The following is a 22,902-nucleotide window of genomic DNA, read 5'->3' as shown; positions in this document are numbered from 1 at the left end:
AAATGAACAAAAAAAAGACAACCAATGTATTTTTCTTTACACTTTATGACTCGGACAAAACATGTAAATTCATACATTTTCCTTTTAGATTTGTATCATACAATAATACCCCTTAAATGTTGAAAAAGTCTACTAGTGCAGGACAGAGTGGTAGAAGAAGAGATAGGTAAACATGTGGCTCAATGAGAGGGAGATTTTTAGAGTCCCCCTCGAGAGTGTTTTGCTTATTTCTGAATATGACAGATTCGCTGTGCAGATTGATGTTCCTGCAGGGTTTCACACTAGACTTCTGATGTATCCAGTTTCTCTGCACTTAAATCAAAAATGTAAGTGTACAAACGATGGACCAATTATTGTGATATGGCTTGAAACCTCAAAATGAACTTTAATAAAGGAGATAGGCAGTTCAACTTTTGATATAAATAATATTTGTATAGTCATAAATTCTTGATTTTTCAATAATCAAGAAGAAAGAGTATTTTTAACTAGTTCATTGACTGTATAAGGCACAGAAGCTCTCATTGCCTTTCTTTGTAATCCAATCTTGTGTCATGTATTCTTCAGAAATGTGATTTAACAAGTCCATTTTTAAACATGTCCATTGTTTGAGAGGGATCATCTGAAGGCTCAATATATGACAAGTGGTTTTGACAGTTTAAGAACCAGTATACGAATATGAGGGGAGTAAAGATGTCAAAGTAGAAACAGTTGAAGACCAGAATTGAAAACTCGCTCTGCAATTTCCGTGCAAAGTTTTGATTCACTTTAGATTTGTATTTCCATGCTATGTATTGATCTCTGAAGCAGCGACCTCAAACGCAGCACACACTTTTCACCAAGTATTTGTGAATGCAGGTAAATGCTGTATTTTCACTCCAACATGTTTAATGCCACTGTGCTTTAGTTTAGTTGCAAGTCTCTTTAGTAAAGAAATTGTAACATCATTATGGAGATATGAACTGTTTATTGAAGCAGTTTTTGCTTGATGTAATGTGTTCTTGTTTATATTATTTATTGTATTAATATGTATAATAATATGTTTATTTAAAGCTTATATAAGGCAGTATGACGCCTGATTTACTCAAATCAAGAGGGTTTCTTCCAAAATGTAAATATTTGTAGTATTAAATTCCTTTATGCAATGATTTCTCCTGCTGAGATGCCGTTGAGGGAGAGTAACACAGAGAAATAAATGGTTTATTACAAGCTTTGAAACTTTGAATTGTACCTACTTGATTAGTTTGAAGGCGCCCTATTAAACTAATTGGCATGCCTCTTCTGGGACATGTTTCCTTGCTTTAATGTTCAAAACTGTCTTTATTTTTCTCTTACTGCCTGTGCTGCAGCACCTCTTCTCACACGTCTGAAACCAGAGCCCAGTCTGCTCTGATTGGTTAGCTGGCTGGGCTCTGTTGTGATTGGTCGACCGCTTAGAGATGTCCCTTCTATGTAACCAATAGAAGCGTGAGTGGTACGTAGTATGTTACCGAAGTAAACAAGGAGTCAAATGGTGGCTTTTTTCATTTGGGGATTTAGCCCCTGCAGAACATGTACACGCACACAAACCTATATAACAGGCTACAGAAAGCAACATACAGTATACATTTAAAAAATAACTTCAACAGGGATTTTGTCCCCATTTCCTGGGGGACAAAAGCATATTAGGAAGAGGCCAGAATGAACAAGTGGGAATGATTGCAGCAAGCAACACCTATTTCAGTGTTCATATGGGCACCTGACTAATGTTTTAGGTGAACCTATCCTTTACTGTGACAGACCTTATTGTGTTCACTCCCTATAGAGTAGTGGTTTTCGTCCAGTTATTAGTCATAAAACATCTAAAAGATAAAAAGAAAAGATCACATTATCCTGTCAGGAGAGAGGTTTAAGCAGAGGGCCGGTGTTACAAAAAGAAAAATGCTCAGCAGGTTATTAGAGATGGCAGTGGGAAAGTCAAGTGAATGGATATATCACCATAAAGAAAAGTAGCGTCATGCTACTAGGATGCTGAATATGTTACAAGAGTTATCACTTAACGCTGTGACAAAAAGGTCAGCTATACATTCAAAAGTTTGGATTTAAAAGAGCTGAAGTTTATAAAGATCAGACGGTCTGAGTTTAGAGACGGCCTCCCCTGCAGCAGCGAGTAGAGACATGGACTTTATATTGCAATCAGCCTCGATAACAAGCTTCCTAATCACTCGCTCTCATCTCGCCAGACACGTCACCGGCTGAGATAAAAGATGTAGAGAAAGGCTCCAATTATCATGGATGACTTTGTATTCACCTCTGGCTCTGAACTTGATTTTCATCGTGTGTGTGTGTGTGTGTGTGTGTGTGTGTGTGTGTGTGTGTGTGTGTGTGTGTGTGTGTGTGTGTTTGTTATGGGGCTATTTCACATAGGATGAAGGAATATAGCCCTCTTCTCCACCGGCTCTAAGTACTCGCATCCATCCGTCTCCTTTATCCTCCTCCATTACACTCAGCATCTCACCCTCGGTAATGGAAATGGTGCCTTCGCTGTTGCCTGCACACACACAATGACGACATGTTTAAAAACCTGAAATGAAAATCATTTATGAGTGAGCTAAGGGAATGAATATGACCACTTTACCTTGAAAAGTGTACAGGGCCAGGCACTGGCCAACAGGAGTTTCTACGTCATCAAAATCGTCATCAAACTCTAGGTAGATATTCTGAGGCTGTTCAGCTGCTACACCACTGGAAATGTCCAAGAACAAAAACCAAGTATTTGTATTTGTTGTGTTCAGCTAAACATTCACATTAAAAAAAATGGTTCAATATCTTGGGAAATGATTTGATTTCCAGCTTAGAGTTAGATAAAAAAAAGACTGATACCGCTCTCCAATATCTGTAAAGTAAACAATAAAGCTACATCCAGCAGCTGGGTTAGCTTAGCTTAGCATAAAAACTGGAAACAGGGAACAGCTGGGTCATTACCAGTGTTCTATGTTATTTATATAACATATCATTGTAAGAGATTGGTAAGAGATTGGTTAGAGCTATCATTCACAATTCAAAATGCAAATGAATGAAGGTAAGAATCAGTTTAGCCACAGTAGCGATAGCAGTGTCTAAGGGAAGAACTAAGTGTCTTGCATGTACATTTGTATTCTGTTTTAATAACTATGACATCAGTTACTAGAACATGTTATTAAAACCTGCAAAATTGTAACATTATCTAACCCGCAGTCAGTTTAGTCAAATAAACATACTGCAGGGCTCTCAAGTTTTGAACAGAGTTCAGAGTGAGATTTTGGCAGCGGTGTTTGGTACTCCAACTTCTGGCTCCCCTCAAAGTTCCCATGAAGCCCTCTGTACCGCGAATGTCAACGGGGGGGGGGGGTGTGCTAGTGGAGGGCACGCATCTCAAACAAGCCTAGTTTGTTTACAAAATTGCGGCGCAACTTGGTGGGCGGTACCCTGGAAAGAAATCTCTGCGTGACAAATACAAGGTGTGGCGTGTGAGCGTGTGAATGGAGTGAAATGCGTGAGACTTGAGAGCTCTGATACTGTGATAACAAGCCGGCGGCGCTAACACATTAGCTTCCTAGCAGAATTGCTACTACTCTATTTGCTAAACTAATCTAACGTGCAGTAGCTTCAGATAAAATAAACAAATATTTACTTCTCAGCATAAAAGTGAATTAGCAAATCTCCAAAAACATCAAAAACACTCCATTAAATACGGATCTTACGTGTGTTGAGTATTATTGTTGATGGCGTTGGAAGACTCCTCTCCTCCCACTGCTTCTGACAGCCACGTCTGTGATGAACAAGATGTTAGACTTGCACAAAATACTTAAATTGTGTGTGTGTGTGTGTGTGTGTGTGTGTGTGTGTGTGTGTGTGTGTGTGTGTGTGTGTGTGTGTGTGTGTGTGTGTGTGTGTGTGTGTGTGTGTGTGTGTGTGTGTGTGTTTGTGTGTGTGTGTGTGTGTGTGTGTGAACCTCATATTTGGCAAGCTCCCCCTTCAGGCGGCTGATGTTTTGAGACGTTTCTGAGATCTGAGGCTCCAGACTGGAGGAGTCTCCCATCTGCGGATTCTGCTCGTACACACCCTTCATCTTCTCCAGTGCCTCACTGAGGGCAAAATGGGGAAGAAAAGAGTTCTGATTTATGAAATGTGAACACTCATTAGGGAAGTTTCTCTCCTGTGTAGCATCACTGATGCAAAACAGGAGGGACGCTAGGAGACTTGCTGAAGGGAGACTTGTTACAGCTCTATATGATATATCTGGGGTGAGGTACTGATGATCGGTGCCTGGCTCACAATTATAATTAATATCAAATGTGTTGGAGGTCAAGACTTAATGTGGAGCAGTTCAGTTCTCCAGCACCAAACTGGGAAAACCATTTCTTTATGGACTTGACTTTGTCTACAGGGGAAAAGGAAAGGGTGTTTCCTGAATTAGGAACACACTTTTGTCAAAAACATCACTGTTTTCTGTATTTGAGCCTTTGCAGACCATTTGCAAGCACAAAAAAGCAATATAACACACCCACAAAAAAAACATAATAGGGCCCCTTTAAACTAAATCCAAAAGCTTCAAAATTCAACGATGAACTAACTGAGGTGACCACCAATGAAAGTTATCTTATTCATTATCATTTGTTATACCACCACCATCTATGCTGCCCCAAACAATATCATATGATCACAGTAAACACCATGCATCAAAAGGTAATACCTAATAATAACAGTTGAAAAAATGTAATCAGTTTTTTTTCAGGATGATCGTGAAGTGGTCACCTTTGGTCCAGCGCCTTTTGCAGCTCTTTAGAGATTTCGTCATTCTTCGACTGCAGCCTCTTCTTCCTCTGCTCCGGGGGAAGGTGAGAGAAGTCTTCCGCAGCAAGTGGCTACACACACACACACACACACACACACACACACACACACACACACACACACACACACACACACACACACACACACACACACACACACACACACACACACACACACACACACACACACACACACACACACACACACACACACACACACACACACACACACACACACACACACACACACACACACACACACACACACACACACACACACACACACACACACACACACACACACACACACACACACACACACGTTATCCAACATGATGTAAAATGAATGAACACCACCAGATGTCACTCAACCACTTTACCCGAGCCACATCGTTATTAGTTTACAAGGAAACACACTTTGTTACAGAGAGAGACAGTGAGGAGAGCACCATTAGTAACCATTTTTTAATATGACTTTTCATTTGGGTTAACTTTCAATTTCCGCTAGTATCATTGTCCATGTTTTACCATATTTTTTTTCTGTTTGCTTTTATTCTTTTTTAATTGTTTTATTTGAACATATTATAATTTCTTGTCAGCTTTAATTCACAGGAATTTCATTACAATCACTGTAGATGTTCTGTATTTATTTTAATATTGTTGTTATGTTCTCTGTAAAGCACTTTGGGCTGCTTTGTGCATGAAAGTTGCTATACAAATAAAGTGTATTATTATTATTATTATTATTATTATAACATTTTAATTTAATTTAATCGTTTATTTGGCAGGGACAATGCACAGTAATGACCACTTAAAACATTCAAATGTGTCAATCCCCTGAGAATGCCACTGAATTTCAAATATGCGTTTATTTTTAAAAATCGCCTGATGCAACGAGTACAACTAACTCTCAAATGCCATACCAATGTACAATTAAGGAAGTGCAACAATCCTAATTATTCCAAAAAATTATATAGATTTAAATTCCCTAAGATTTTGAGACAGAGGAGTAACAAAGCACTATTCACCTTTGAACTGGTTAAAAAGCTTGGTTTGGTTCATAGCTTTGTGGCAGACTCCTGTGGAGCTTGAGCTGAGATATTGTTCAAATGAGGCTCAAAAACAAAGTTTGTCGTGATAACATCCTGGATTATTTTCTCAAAATATTAAGTCTAAAGAAAAGGGCCCGTCTTTTTTACCTCCTCTGGATAAAGACTCGAACATGAGAGAAACCATGAGAGGTAAGTAAGATAACATTTGATTTTGTTATTTGGGTGAACAGGTCTATAAATTAATCGCGCCATCGAGTTATTTTTTCTAGTTTTCAAGTAGTCTGCTGTCAAATTCGATACAGTATATTAGAAAGTGTGTCCATTTGAATCCTTAGATTAAAAGATCAAGTTAATAGTGTTCCCTGATTGAAAATGTAGTGCGCTGTGCCATGGGAAAAATGTATTAACATTTTGTTATGAAGGTGTAGCTTCACCCATGCAAATAATCCAGCTTGCAGCGCCAACACATGGCGACTACACTTTCAACACTGCAGTCTTACAGCTGGTTCACCTGACCACACCCAGCTGTGAGTAAAGGTGAGGTCACGTGAAGCCCTGCAAACCTGCATTTAAAATGAGCACACAAAATAAATCTGAAAACGTGATCAGTAAATCTGTACGATTTTTTACCACTGACACACAAATTATTAAAAGGGATAGCTTGCATTTTTTGAACAGCAGTACATTACTTTGCATTCGTGCAACAGACACTCCTTTGTCTTTCACCAAACTGAGCGAGTGCCTACCTCTATTGAGAAGTTCCTCATGAAACTCCACTGTCAAAAATCCAAACTATCCCTTTAAATAATATTTCCCCTTTAAAAGAATCAAGCACCAGAACACTTTTATTCAAGCACCTTTGACGTCTACCCTTAAATATGTGTTGATTATGGTTACCATCATACTTGCCAACCCTCCCGATTTTCGCGGGAGACTCCCGATTTCATTGCCCTCTCCCGGTTTCCTCCCGGGGTCATATTTCTCCCGCATTTCTCCCGATTTCTGACAAAATCAAATTTACTCAGGGCTGTTTCCACTCTGACTTTAATACAGCTACACCATTGTTTGGTTTCCATGGTAACACGTCTCTTTAGTAGCACGCGCAACTGAAAGTCTGAGAGGGTGAGGAAGATTGTCACAGAAAACAGAACAAGAATCGACAACTATACCCTCTGCTCACTCCTTCCCAGCCCGCAAATATACTCCATCAAGGATGGTGCTTCAGGCCGCAAGACAGTGCACTTACAACTACATTAAGCCTTTTAATGTTAATCTAATACAGCTCCGGCGATCCACTAGCACTAGCACTAGCACCACCACCACCACCACCACCCCCCCCCCCGCGCGGTGGTTTTGAAATGCTCCCGATTTCTGAGGTCTCCAGGTTGGCAAGTATGGTTACCATGTGCTTTTCAGCTTGCGATATCTGGACAGGGAAAATGGACAGCAATATGTACCTAGTTAAGATCATTATCATTACTGGCTGTTAGACCATTTGATACTGTAACAAGAATATGTTTGTATAACTGCAATATATCGTTTTACCACTGTTATCTAACGGCTACCACACTACATTCTGCATGTTACACTTACTTTATTTTACTTACTTATCTACATGAATGTGCACTTTTGTAAGTTGTCATGTAACAATGAAAATGCTGCCTCTGTAGGACGAATAAAGGTCTTCTGATTCTGAAAACTGTACAAATGTTCAGGAATAGCATCAATGCATGAGGAGGGGGGACGTTTACACACACAGCGGGGGGGGGGCACACACAAGCAGCTGTCGTCACTCACCCGGTGCTGTTTGTGTAATATCATTAGGGTGGAAATCCTGGGTTTAATAGAAATATTAAACTCTCTCAGGCAGACAGAGAGAGGGGAGGGCTGCAGCTTGGAGAGGGGGAGGGAGAGGGGGCGGCTGCCCGGTGGGAAAGGGGACGGTGGAGAGAAAGACAGAGGGGAAATCTGAGGAAGAGGAGGGGGGAAAAGGACAAGGGAGTAGACGAGGAAGAAGAACAAAGGAAACAGAAAATTACACTGGTAAATACAGAAGAGAAGAAGAAAGGGGAGTCAGCAGAGGCAGAGATTTTCTGTGAAAAAAAGGGGGAGAAGGAGTTAATAAGAGAGGGAGGGGTGTTTTAGGGCAAGTCTGTGCAGCAGACAGGAATTAGAATTGGTCCCTGAGGGCAACTGGGTCGTGGGGTAAGACATGAGAGGAATGTGAGTTGAGTTTCGTGTGTGTGTGTGTGTGTGTGTTTGTTTTAATGCATTGTTATGAGACTGTGTGAACCTTCTTTTGCAATTCTATGTAGCCAACAAAAAAGAGGATAACAAGAGAGCCGGGCCCCGATCTACGAACATATTTGACTTCTTCAAAGCTGTTTGTAAAATTAATGTGCAACAGGTCGTCAAACCAAAAGAACAGGTTTGAACACAATCAGCTGTAACATGACACCCTCTCTTCAACACCTACGGAGAACTGTTGACTATTATTAGAGATGAAAACGTGTCGGTTATGAAAAGGAAAAGTCTGACGATATTTATTTGTCTTTTGTCAACAAATCCCATTTGAGTCATAACCAACAATAAATCCTCCTTCTCACAAAGCCTGATTGCTTAAATCAACAAATTGTCTAAATCAAACATGTGTACAGAGTTTAAAGAATTAATGTTATATGCTTTACATGACAGGTTCATCTTTAGCCCAATGACATATTAGTTGCCCGGACTAGTTGAGCCCCATTTGAAGAACAGGACAGGGAGGATTTTCAAGTAGTCATATGCCAAAGCAGGCTCTGCAGAAAGGGGAGAGGCAGTACATATCGTGTCTCTGAGACGCTGCATCTTTTATGCAAAAGCAAAGCTAATGGGAAGAGACAAACAAATTCACCTTGGTCTTCTTGCTGAAAGGCCAGAGCTTGGCGCGCACTTTAGGAGGGTTGAGGCTGGACTCAGAGGTGGCTGATTTGATTCCCTGGGTGTAGTCTTCAAACTCAACATCTGCAGGTCGCTCGAAACCAGATTTGTGCTGCTCTATGAACAGCATCGAATCCTGCAGGGAGACAAGTGGACAAACGTTTACATCAAAGAAAGTAAAGTGTTGTTTCTGTTGATTCAGAGTTAACAACAGGTGTTCAACTGAGCCCGTCTGATACTGGAAGGGCTGGTTACACTACATTGGCTGATGGGTTTTTAATAAGCTCATTATCAGGTTCATATTTCTATTTTGTGCCTCTACTGTGACATGTCTCGCGCTAGCTAATAGAAACAAGTTATACATAGTGATGTCACTATGTTACAGATGTAAAAAAAGGTGTCCAATGGAGGCGTTTCAGGCAGGGAGGGGGGGGGAGTTTTCGGGAGAGACACTTTGAGAGGGAACTTTGTGATTTTAGCCTCTGCAGACCAGTTACATGCACACAAACCTATACAACACACTACAGGAAAGGGAAACCCCAAAACAGAACAATAGGTCCTCTTTAAATCAGTAAACTCTACTGAAATTCAAATTGTAAAGACCCTCGTTTAAAAGATACATCAACATGTCAGGCAGTGTCAACAATACGTAGGTCTCTAGCAAAGTAGTTCCTTCTTTTTTGGTCAGCAGGACTTTGGAAAGCTCCTGTCCTATTTTTAGGGTAAAGCACCCCCCCCATTCACTTCACTTCTGCAAATATTTCCTTTATTTTTAGGATTCTTATAGCGATGCCAGAGAAGAAGTCTGCTTTTTTCAAGAGTCCACGTTAACAAAGGGTAAATAATTGATTTACAAATGCTCATTTCCTGGTTGAAGAGTTCCTTCAAATGCTTTGCAAATGTTTGATAAGGAATTCATTGAAACTCGAGGCACCACAACATGCATCTTGGCGAGTGACACCAAATGAAACATTTGTTTTTTTAACAAGAAAGCTCCATAGGGTGTATTTAAATTGAAACAGGTAAGTAGCCTCATTAAATGCTTATTTACTTTCTTTTTAAGAGTTTGATAAGAAGTTTAATATGAGCGATCTCATCATCTTTCTCTCTGCAAAATACCAATTTCCCCAAAATACTAAAACTATTCCTTTTAGAACACCACGACATACTGTATACCAGCATCCCTCCTCGTACCAAAACAATAAGATCACACTTGTCTTAGATATGAAACTGGACAGCGAGCCACAGTCCCATTATTGTTTTATAAAGTGGGTGAAACAGATTCAAACTAAATGGCCGTATTAACACGACCGACAACATTTACCTGCTTTTCATTAATTTTCCCTCCTGCGGTGGAAATCCCTTCTAAACACTTTGAGATGATGGGCTGCACTTTCTTCTCGATGTCTGCGAACTGGCAGTATCCCTCCGCCATCCGCCGAATCCTCAGCTCATCCATGTCCTGCATTTTCTGTTCCACGGACAAACATATCACAGCCTCCTTAAAGTTCATATTATATATTTACAATGTTTATAAGACGCACCTTCCAATAGACAGGATTTGATTTGAAAGGGTCTGTTTGGTTCGTATTTAAAGAAGTGTGTGAGTATTGCCCAGTTGTACTGCATTGTGTTTACACGTTTTTTTTCCTCACATTGAAGATCTGCGGTATCTCCGTGTAGTAGAAGAAGTTTTGTTCCTTGTTGTATTTCTGGAGCTGTGCAGCATAGTCGTTCCTGCACTCCTCCGCCGTGTGTGTGCGGCCATGGGCATGTGTCTTGGCCTTCAGAGTAAAAGAAAGGTGGAGCGTTGGTAGAGGAAAAGGGAGGAGTGCATGAAAGGATGCAGGAAGAGAGAAAGAAGATGCAAAACAAAATGCCAAAGGAAAAAAAAAATGCGGTGTGTGTGTGTGTGTGTGTGTGTGTGAGTGAAGGGGAACAGATGCAGGAAGGAAGCAAAAGGGAAGAGAGGCAAGGAAGGTTCAAGGTTATTCTTTCTTTGATATCTTGCAATATCAGCACTCAGATGTGTGTGTGTGTGTGTGTGTGTGTGTGTGTGTGTGTGTGTGTGTGTGTGTGTGTGTGTGTGTGTGTGTGTGTGTGTGTGTGTGTGTGTGTGTGTGTGTGTTTACTTTTTCAACATCCAGCCTGGTGGCGTTGATGTCGTTCTCCGCTTTCTCGGCTTGCTGAGTGGCTTTCTCAGTTTCTGCCCACTCCTTGGCAAAGCGTTTCTTTGTCTGCAAGCATGTACACACACACACACACACATGAATGAAAGTGTTTCGCACCTGTTGGCCACCGTATAGATATGATCTATAAAACATTATCAAATGATGAATTAACCCATATTATGGTAATAAGTTACAACCGATTATTAGAAGGTAGGACTACATTTTTTTCAGTTGCAACAGACTTGCATTCACTTCAAGTAATTCACTAAAGGATTCTTGAAAATAACAATGTGAACTTGTACCAACTAAGGTTGAACAAAATAAACTCAAATTCTCCCACTGCACAAGAACACACTCCATAATTGCCCAAATGTTCCATACAGTGTATTGTAAGATATGTAATGTCAAACTTTCCGCTTGACAAGATATTAAGGAAGTGAATGTGTAATTTCTTATTTTGAAGCCAACTAATCCTTTAAATAACAAACATGTGACCCAAAGTAGACTTCAGCAACAACAAAACATGACTCACACTTTCTAGTTGTTTAAAGCTGATCTCTAAATTCTGCTGGGCCTTCTTGGCATCAGCCAGGTGCTGGAAAGGAACATATTTCAGTTAATAAGCTGCAGTTTATGACAATAACACCCGGTATTCCCTCCCTCCCTTCCTTCCTTCCCCGTGTAGTATCCCTCCCTCTCACTGTTTTGCGCTCCTGTTTGAGATCCTGGAGGTACTTGGTGAGGTCCACACAGATGCCGGTCATCATGTTTTCAGCGATGAGCTCTCGCTGGCCGGCGTAATCGTTCAGCTCGTTCAGGATCTCCTGGAGGGAGGCGTGATTGCTGAATCTGCAGCACGGAGGGAGAGACAATTAGTGGATCGTCACAGCTGGATCTCTCCCCATGCTGAGCGATGATGCTAATATAGAGCAGTTTTTACACAAGGACCCCTTAGGGACATATAAACCATAGCAAGGAACACAAGGTATGTCCCCTTGAAATACTGTAATTGCAGTGGAACAATTATAACAGAACATTTTACTCAATAAAACTGCCGCTGAGGCAACAGCTAGGGGAAAAGATCCAAAGTCCAGGCAAGACTGTCGTTTTGTGCAGTTTATTCAATTATCCAAAATGCAACAGTACAATGACAATGGTTTTCCAGTATCTCTCACTTTTTGCCTTTCCTGTGGCCTCTTTGTCTCTTTCCCCCGGTAAAAAAACATTTCCAGGGAAGTTAAAACCCCCAAAACTCTGAATAAATGCAAAATAGTGTCACATTTCCTATAGTGATCAGCTATTCTTCAATAATACACTTTCATAAATGACTCTTGGATATAAGAAGTTTAAAGCAAACACTAGTCATGTTTCTATGAAAGTGTCATGGGACCTTTTAAGCTATCATTACCATTGAAATGTTGCAACAAAAAAAAGGCTAATAAGTGAAAGTGAGCAAATGAGAAGTCTAATTTAGTTTACCTACAGTGTATAGTTTCTAAATGTAATGCACATTGTTACTGTTACATCTGCCCTCATTGACATTCTTAGTGTATTTACAGTATATGTGGTGCAAGCATGGCACAAATGAAAGACTTAGAGCAACAGAAACAACCGAAATTGTTTATTTTACATATACGCAAAATAAGGTCAGAAAACGTTATTTTGTTCTCTTACTTGCAGTCCTGCTCTTCTTTGCCCCCTCGTTTGGCATATTTCTTTGATAGATTCCTGTGAGTCAGTGTAAAAGAAGCAGAGTGACTCTATCAGACACATATGAATGCACAAACACTCATTTAAGATCGTGATTAAAGTTAACATGTGAGAACTTTCTTAAACTAAATGCACACCTGAGTTGTTTGGCGTAGCTCTGCTCTATTTCTGTCCGTTCCTTCACAAACTTTATGTAGCGCTCCACCAGGTCCAGGCCCGACTGCGTGTGCTTGTCGATGTGATCATACTGGTCCTAAGAGAGGAACAGAGAGACAGATGTTTTTTAATACATGTTTATGTGCACACAAACGCTGCTGCTGAGAAACACCCTGAGCTCGAAATGTGTCTCAGAAAGCCCCTAACACACTTTTTTCATTGTTTTGGTTTTGTGCTTTTGATTTAACACTTTCCATTTTAAATGAGGTACATCAGTGTAGTACTTGCAGCCGTTAGAACACACAATGAGACATAGTTTTGATAGAAAAGGTCAAACATTGAGGTTGGATTAGGTTTCACTACTTACTGAAAGCAAAACACTTCTGAAACAAGAAGTGAATCTGGCTGCAGAACATGCCACAGAGAGCAACACTGCACTTAACAAGTGTGTTTCCAAGTCAAGGGTTATACGTTTCCTACTACTGATTGTGTTTTATTGTGGATAAATCTGTTGTATATTTACTGCCAGTAAAGTATCAAAAATGTAGAAAGTATAAATAACCATCACTATATCATCCTAAAGCCTCCGAAAGTTTTAAATGACTTTCTTTTACTTGACAATCCAAAACTCAAACAAGATCATTTCACTATCAAATGAGATCAGTATCACAATGGAAAATCTAGAATTAGCTATTGCAATGAATGCACCATTGCATTGTCAAACACTGCGACTAAAACCAACCAGCAGTCCAAAAATGCAAACATTTAAAATGCACTGTTGCAGAAGAGTTAAAAAAACAAACCCTGAAAGCAGTAAGTTATCTTTGTACACTATGATTCAATTGTTAGTATAAACTAGGAAACTGAGAACGTAACTAAGAAGTGTTTTAGCTCAAACCACATTTCATCAGGCTGTGGATCCGATACAAATGGAAACTGGAAGTCTAAGAATAACCCCACACACACACACACACACACACACACACACACACACACACACACACACACACACACACACACACACACACACACACACACACACACACACACACACACACACACACACACACACACACACACACACACACACACACACACACACACACACACACACACACACACACACACACACACACACACACACACACACACACACACACACACACACACACACACACACACACACTAATTTCTTTCACAAACATAAACTACAAAGGTGTAGTAGAGAAAGAAAAAACTGTCGTTCCAACATTCCTTTCTGTCTCTATTTAAAATGAAATGACACACACACACACACACACACACACACACACACACACACACACACACACACACACACACACACACACACACACACACACACACACACACACACACACACACACACACACACACACACACACACACACACACACACACACACACACACACACACACACACACACACACACACACACACACACACACACACACACACACACACACACACACAAACCTGTTGGACAGGTAACGTTTGTCGTCTCTGTCCCCACTGGCTTATTTCTACACGTCATGACAAACTCACTGAAGGCTAATGTGACAAAGAAAAACTGATGCTGATAGACTGCACCTCTTGATTGATTGTGTGTGTGTGTGTGTGTGTGTGTGTGTGTGTGTGTGTGTGTGTGTGTGTGTGTGTGTGTGTGTGTGTGTGTGTGTGTGTGTGTGTGTGTGTGTGTGTGTGTGTGTGTGTGTGTGTGTGTGTGTGTGTGTGTGTGTGTGTGTGTGTGTGTGTGTGTTCCCTTAAGTGTTCTGTGCTGCTTAGCCCCGATATTTGATTCCCTGTCTATGTAATATGATTTGTGGAACCAAATAAAGTATTCGTGTGGCTGTGTGTGTGTATGTGTGTGTGTATGTGTAGAGTCTTTTGGATCCAGAGACATAGATGTTGAGTCCTCGGAGGACGGCAAAGCTAAATGGAGATCATAATGTAGCACAGTTAGCAATGTCCTGGATACGAAAAGGAGGAACAGGATGAGAAAAAAAACTGGGGTTTATTTGCACTAGAAAGAAATCATAGAAACATAACTTTATGACAAATTCCTGCACGTATTCACCACTTCACTTGCTACGCCCCATTACTTCTACTGTAACACATCTACATGTTTGTGCCAGAGGAGGAAATGCTGATAGGGAGACAGAGAGGATTCAGGAATGAGATAATCATTAGCTCAGTGTGAACCTCCGCCCAGTGACTGACGGTCCCAGGGGCCTCTCAAAACCCAGGAACCAGTCAGACTAGTCCCACCCCTCACTGTAACGGCACGCAGCAGCATATGTTTCCTGATACACACTGATCCAAGGTCAGATTTTAGCTTATACTCAGTCATAACATGAGCTCAACTGTTCGCACAAAATGTTCATAACGTTTTTGTAGAGTTCTTATTAAGTATTCTCAAACTATTGATTAACTAAATAAGGTTACACTTAATGTCTTAGCTAGAAGGGACTTTTGTAATGTGTTAATCAGTTGCTAGGAATCATCTGGAGATCTTTTCTATTCAAAGCAATCAACCGAGCAAACAGGAAGTCACTGGAGCCTCATAACCTGCAATATAACATTTAAAATGTCTTAGAGATTCAACGAGGCAAACAATATGTTTAAGAGGCCCTATTGTGCTTATTGGGGTTTCCCCTTTCCTGCAATGTGTTATATAGGCTTTTGTGCATGTAAATGGTCTGCGACTTAGGCTAACATCCCAAAGTTCCCTCCAGAAGAAGGTTCCCCCCCTCTGCCTGAAACGTCTCCATTGGACTCCTTTGTTTACTTCTGTAACATAGTGACATCACTAACAGTAACACTTCGGCTTCTCTTGGCTAGCGCTCCAACACATTGTACGTTATAGGCTAAGGGGCGGGACGTACGATTGGTCAATCACAACGGTTCTGTTGTGATTGACCAATCACAACAGAGCTGGCCAGCTAACCAATCAGAGCAGACTGGGCTCTGGTTTCAGACAGAGGGTGAGAAGAGGACCTGCAGCACAGGCAGCATGAGAAAATTAAAGAGCTTTTTGAACATTAAAGCATGGTGACATGTCACAGTAGATGCACAAAATACAAATCTGAACCGGAAAATTAGCATTATAGGGCCCCTTTAAAAACGTTAGGGTTAGGGTTACTACTACTAAGATTGAAAAATGCTATCCTCATTGTCCTTAACTAAACAGCTGCATTTGACTTTTCAGAAGAGCTCAAAAAGTGGGTTTGTATCTTGTGTTGTCCTATCTGTCAGGCAGTTTAAAGTTGCTTGCTACTGTGATTCATCACCTGTCCCTCTACTCTGTGGAGTTCCACAGGGCTCAATCCTTGGTACATTTTCTTTCTACATATGTTACCTCCATATAGGGGTGCAAGTGAGGCGTAATATCCTTAAACTCACACCCAAACCTTAGAAATGACGATGTCAATTTTGCCGTGAAACTCCGCAAACGAGTCACTGTGGGAGTCCCACAATTTAATTTAATATTCATTTGACATGTTAATTATATCATAAAGCGCTTCATGGGAGTAATTGCGGGATGATTCAATTTTTTCCTTATGTAACGTGAGAGTATCACAATATGTATCGGTCGAGTATCGGTATTGTTCAGTGGTATCGGTATCGTAAAACAGTCACCGATATGCAACCCTACCTCCAGATAACCTGCCTTGTCACTTCAACTGCATCTCTTAACACTGCTCGCTGATACAGGTAGATCTTGTAGTCATCAGTGTAGTGGTGGTGACAGTACGACTCAAAACCACTCTCTCCCTCAACTTGCCTTCCGTGTATTGGGACTGTAATTTATTTGTGACCTCTATAAAACTGGATATGCATTTCACCATGAGAAGCACTTCAGGTCAGGTCAGACCATATTTCATATAACCCATTATAACTCAACTTATTCTGAACATGTTACATATAAGCAAGCTCATATGTTGTCATCAGGTTCAGTTAGCTATGCAACACCTTCATGTATTTTGTACCAACCAATACATTAAAATTAGTTTTTTATGAATGAATCACAAACGCTATTTAATAAAGCTAAGTTTGTATTTACCCAGAGCTGCACTGGACTGCACCAGTCATTAACATTAGCTAATGTCGTGATATGTTTTTAGCGATTACAGGCTACTTTCAAATCTGTTTAGTAAAAGAACATGCAAAGCAAATCTATCACGACATTTATCAAAATCAAAATCATTGTTCTTTTGTTTTAACTTAGGGTGTGTTGCCTTCTTTTAGAGCACATGAAGTACATTTATTGAATGTACTAACATTTGAAAGTACTTATATTTGAATATTTGCATGTTCTACTTCTACTCTACTCTGCATTTCAGAGGGAATTTCTGTAGTATTACTTCAATATATTTATTTTATAACTAGTGCTTTTGCAAATTCAGATTGAAAAATACAACATGTAAATGAATGAAACACATCAGGCAGAATGTAGGGGGGAAACATTTCTAAATGGTCATATACAGGCAGGCCTTGTTGAAAGAGATGGAAGGTAGAAACGTTATGACATAGGGCAAAATAAGGGCATGTTTCACTTGTGTGTACATCAAACCATCTACTGTTCAGTTTAGGGCTTTAACCCAAAACAAATTAAAGATAATCCAATTTGTTTTTCAGAAAGATTGCTATAAATGCCAATAAGAAGCCTGATTGACAGTCCTCACAAAAAAAACCAGCAGTACATTTGATCTGGAACTTGAAAAATGTGTCATTGGTTATCGATGTAATGATTATATCAACAGGTCTGTTAGTGTTTGTCGGAAAAAACAAGTGATAATTTGGGATTTTGGAGGAAAATGTGGGGATTTTTTCTCTGTTTACTCCTATTTCCTTGACCAAATGGATTCATTCATGAAGATAATAATCAAGAGATCTCTCATACTGTACTTGGATAAATGTACTTCCTAGGGCTGCTCGATTATGACAAAAATCATAATCTCGATTATTTGGGTCAATAATTGATATTACGATTATTAAAAACGATTATCCATTTACTTAAAAAAAAAAAATGTGAACAGTCTGTTTTTAACAGTCTGTTCAATCAACTGTTAAAAACATATGTTTTTTTTTTTCAATAAATGGATGTTTTCAAAGTAAAAGGATAATCGTTTTTAATAATCGTGATGTCAATTATTGACCCAAATAATCGACATTACTATCCACCACCGGTTTAATCTCACAGGAATGTGTGCAGACTGTGAACATAATCACAGCAAGATTAGGGAAATTAGTTCTGTTTGCTCCAAAATTCTGCTTCAAACGAAATATCAAAAACAGTCAGGATGTTTTACTTAAAGGTCCCCGATTATACTGTTTTTCATCAATATATTATAGGTCTCAGATATATACAAAACATGTCTCTGAAGTGTTTGGCTCCAAATACCAAACAGATCATTGCAGCATCCCATAATCCCCTCTGTTTCAGCCCTGTTTCAAAAGTGCTGATTCTCTGTCTGTGACTTTAGATGAAAAATAAGGAGCCCCTCCCCACACCCCTCTGAGAGATATTTGGTTAGAAAGAACACAATGGTGCTCTTGGAGGAGATTCAGGTGATAATCGTTATGACATCATAAAGCGGCCCAAATCTGATCAGCTGATTTTCAGACAGGTTTTTATATAAATGGATCAGGACAAAAAGTGAGCGAATATTTTTTCCTGAAGCTTTCAGAATCTCTTTTCACAGAGGGGACACATGTTTAAAGTGGATTTTCTATAATATGTGAACTTTAAGTAGCTTTTAACCCTAACCTTTTAGTACTTCTTTGAAATCGGGACTTACAGTATACTATCGAGTTTTATTTTGAGACCATATTATTTGTACTCTTATCCAAGTACAGGATCTGAGTACTTCTTCCAACATGGTTAATGAGTGATAAAGCAATAATCAGAAAATGTATTAGGAGCTATTTTGGCATTTGGTATGAGGCAAAAATGCCAAACGTTCTCAGGTTTCAGTCTCTCAAATGTGAGGATTTCCTGCCTTCCTGTGTTGTAAGGGGTAGTAAACAGGATGTCTTCAGCTCCTAAACTGCTGGTAGGACATAACAATTTATTTGAGGCAGGTTTTATATCCACATCACAATATGAGAATCAATATCTTCACAGATTTTGGATATCGAATTGTAGTGTATCAAATATCTTTAACTGGTTTGTAAGACAATCTGTGGTTTTCCAAACTGTTCTAGCCATTCTTTAGTTAGCCTGTAACCCATGTAGTTAAATCCACAATAGTGATGATTACCTATCAAAAACCTAAACCTCTTTTTGATAAAAACCGGCCATGGGCAATCGTACAAATCAATTTGCTATATCTATGATTAAATGATTGTTTGAATTATGATAATCGAAAGATTAGAAATACACAAATGTGCATACAATACTAAGATTTGTCAGAATATTGCAATAAAGTCATTTCCATTACAGTTCTGGAGTCTAGGCTAGGAGGCAGGCAGTTGATCTAATACTAATCTCTTATTCTTACACTTACAGTATAGACCTAATAAATACATAAAAACCTCAGTATTGTACCAACAAATTCAAAAACATACACCGAAAAGCAAAAAAGGGCCCCTTTAAACAACCCCATGTGAAAGTCAAAGTAAAGTGGATAGAAGCATATTTCTCTATAGTGGTGAGGAGGGATGGAATAAAATGCCAAACTAAATGTAATGCCCATTTTTTATAATATTATAGTAAAAGATAATTTCATGGTTAGTTCTAAGCTTTGGGCTTGTTTTCCAAAGGGGTTTCCCGTATTGTGTTATATATAGGTTTTAGTGCATGTAAATGGTCTGCAAAGGCTGAAATCAGAAAGTTCCCTCCAGAGGAAGTTTCTCTCCTACACTGAACTCCTTTGTTTACCTCTGTAACATAGTGACATCACTATGTAACACGTGTGCTTCTATTTGCTAGCGCACATAGTATGTGATAGGCTAAGGGGCGGGACATCTCAAAAACCAATCACAGCAGAGCCAGCCAGCTAAAAAGAGGTGCTGCAGCTCAGGGAGTAGGAGAAAAATAAAACACTTTTTGAACATTAAATCATTTAAACATGTCGCAGTAGAGGCACAAAATACTGAAATGTAAAACCTTAAAATGATCATAACAAGACCCCTTTAGGTTGAGATAAATTAACCCTGGTTTTAAGGCCATGAGAGTCCAACACATACTCAAAATAGCCGGTAAAAGGGTTCGAACTAAAATATTTGTAACGATATTGAGGTATTTGGTCAATCATGTCAGAATATATGGTTTCCTGAATACTCAGCACTAATTTGAACACATATTGTAATATGTTGTACATTAATCATTCCTCATATGCCAAACAATTGAATGGTTAACCGGGAAACTAATGCAGATAATTGTAACTTGCAGCCCTGATCAGATGCCCCTTGTGTTGGGTGCTTTTTCTTCCTGCTCCCTGCACAGAGGACACTGTTATCTGACCTGATGACTGTCACTGTGATTCACAGCTGAAGGGAGACACTGACCAGATGCAGGGACAATCCTGAGAGCTGTGTTATCACAAAGCACAGCTCAGGTTAGAGCATGCATGAAGGGGGAGTGTGGTGGAGTACACCTTTAGCCTACAGTGTGTAGATAAGGTGGCCAGAAAGAGTAATAAAACACTCTTCTTTCCCCTCTGTGTATGAAAAGGTATGAAGGGAGAAAGGAGTTGCGAAATCATCTGGCTGATGCCTTTTTTTACTCCGCAAGATTACTTAGCCCAGGCCTGCCGTGGAAAAGTACACATTGTGTCGACGAAAACAAAAGCGGTATTCTTAAGGGATGGTTTTTGTTTTAGTAACGACTTCTCCCAGAGGGCTCTACTTCTTGTGTCAGCTGTCAACTTACCCACAGATCTGTTCCCCAGTCCATGTCCGCACAATTCAGATGTTTGAGGAAAGGAAGTAGGAGTCCGTGTTAAAAGAGAAACAACCAGGTGGTGTCGGAGGTGGAAAAACCAGATAATAAAAAATGTCCTCTCGCTACAAACGATTCCACAAAATGCTCGAAAGCGGAGATGGCGGAGGAAATGTTTGGAGGAAGTTTACGCCTTCTCCTTTGGCACGGGCACGGCCGTCCTGTTTCTTCAGAGAGAAAATATGTTCAGGCGCTTTTTCCTGAAACAAGTTTGGGTCCCAGAGAGAGAGAGCGAGAGAGAGAGAGAGCGAGAGCGAGAGAGAGACCAGAGAGGGGGAGGGAGGAGCGGTGGGAAAACCTTCCCACAGCGCCTCTGTTTGTTTGCATCTTAAAGAAGCAGCTTGATGCCATTTTCTGTTTCAAATATCTTTATTAAGAAAGATACACACACACACACACATATATATATATATATATGTGTTTGTGTGTATCTTTCTATATATATATATATATATATATATATATATATATATATATATATATATATATATATATATAATACAGCCATAGTGCAGATGTATGTGCGGTTGATATCATGCTTCTCTTTTTTCAACATGACATGACAGGAACACCAACCAACGTCATAATGGGTAAATTAATAAAATAAATTAAAAAAAAAATTAGAATTACTAAAACACATAGGTTAAGAGAAAAAGAAAAAAAAACGAACAATCATTAAAAAAAAGTATAAATATATATAATAAAAAATAAGACCTAAAGGTTGATTTTATTATCTATCATAAATGTTACTGGGTCCTTTAAACAAACACACCTTTTTATTGTCCTGCAGTAAAACGGGAATACAATGTAACATATATTGAACCTAATAAAGTAAAAATAAATCATTATACACTGGATAAATCAAACAACTTGTAAAAAGTTTACAGGCTGTGTGTGTGTGTGTGTGTGTGTGTGTGTGTGTGTGTGTGTGTGTGTGTGTGTGTGTGTGTGTGTGTGTGTGTGTGTGTGTGTGTGTGTGTGTGTGTGTGTGTGTGTGTGTGCGTGTGTGTGTGTGTGTGTGTGTGTGTGTGTGTGTTGGGCAATAACTTTCAGTTGGTCTAATAAAAAGTGATGTCTTATTGTTATTATGGAAGTCCTAAATGTTGTCCTTCTCAAAAATACAATTGTATTTGTATTATTGTAGAATAAAAACTCTCTTCAGGCAGCTCAAACCCTCAAATTCAGAGGGTCCACGAAAGGTGTGCTGTTCTCTCTCCGTGTGTGTGTGTGTGTGTGTGTGTGTGTGTGTGTGTGTGTGTGTGTGTGTGTGTGTGTGTGTGTGTGTGTGTGTGTGTGTCTGATATATTCCAATAAATACTGCCATACATATTTTTTGATATTTAAGGATACATCAAGTTTGTCAGCTAGCGCCGCTAGCAGGTGAACAATTTCCCCTCATTCAGTGAAATATCTTAAGATCTAGATTGTATATTGTACTGTATCTAGTACGTCCTCTTCTTCATGCAGCGCCACCTGATGATCACTCCCTGTTTGTTAGATGACGTCATCATACCTGTGGAGACACACCTTTCCTCCAATGAAGTCTAATCAGTTTGTGCAACACAAGGGCGCCACCGTGTGTTGAGATGACGCACATCCTGATATTAACCAGAATGTCCGAGAATAGCTTATCTCAAATACAGCCCAGATATATAAACAGATTTTTAATTTTCTCTATAGTGTTGTTTTTAAAATGTTCTTCTTCTATACTCCACAATATTTTAGAATGAATAGTGTATACTATACACTTCATTACATTTATTGTCTGCTCTAGAAGTTAAGATTTCTACAATACAAAACATTGAAATACCTAATGTTACAAACAAGTGAAACGATGAATCAATGAATGAATCAGTTGATTGACAGGAAATCTAGTAACGGCAGGAATTACACAGACACAATTCAAGTCATACTGCTAAATGAAACAATGTGTGTGACTCATAGCAAAATATTTCATGTTGAGCACAGAGAAGTTTCAAGTGTTGAGTTTACCAACATACATAAATAATATAAAGAAATGCGCCTTCCCCCCAAATGCGCTTCATCACTCCAGATGATTTTTGGGTTGCTGTAGCTGTTGGGATACAGGTACTGTTGTATTGCATGACATTCCTGTCCA

At 39.5% G+C, this 22,902-nt stretch overlaps 1 protein-coding gene across 1 annotated transcript; it reads right to left on the bottom strand.

Moving 5' to 3' along the window:
- Positions 1 to 27: 27 nt before the first annotated feature.
- Positions 28 to 21,031, bottom strand: trip10b (thyroid hormone receptor interactor 10b). Its single transcript, XM_079693027.1, has 15 exons — positions 20,715 to 21,031; positions 12,801 to 12,916; positions 12,628 to 12,681; positions 11,655 to 11,802; positions 11,486 to 11,548; positions 10,915 to 11,019; positions 10,438 to 10,566; positions 10,107 to 10,253; positions 8,757 to 8,918; positions 7,661 to 7,831; positions 4,774 to 4,883; positions 3,971 to 4,103; positions 3,720 to 3,787; positions 2,615 to 2,721; positions 28 to 2,527 (listed from the first exon to the last, which is right to left on the bottom strand). The coding sequence occupies exons 1-15, from the start codon at positions 20,736 to 20,738 to the stop codon at positions 2,391 to 2,393; spliced, it is 1,674 nt and encodes a 557-aa protein (XP_079549153.1). The 5' UTR covers positions 20,739 to 21,031; the 3' UTR covers positions 28 to 2,390.
- Between the last annotated feature and the right edge of the window lie 1,871 nt (positions 21,032 to 22,902).

Source organism: Notothenia rossii, assembly GCF_949606895.1.
Source record: "Notothenia rossii genome assembly, chromosome: 1".
NCBI classification, from domain to species: Eukaryota; Metazoa; Chordata; class Actinopteri; order Perciformes; family Nototheniidae; genus Notothenia; species Notothenia rossii.
Note: the sequence above shows the minus strand (reverse complement) of the source record. Positions and strands in the feature narration are given on the sequence as shown.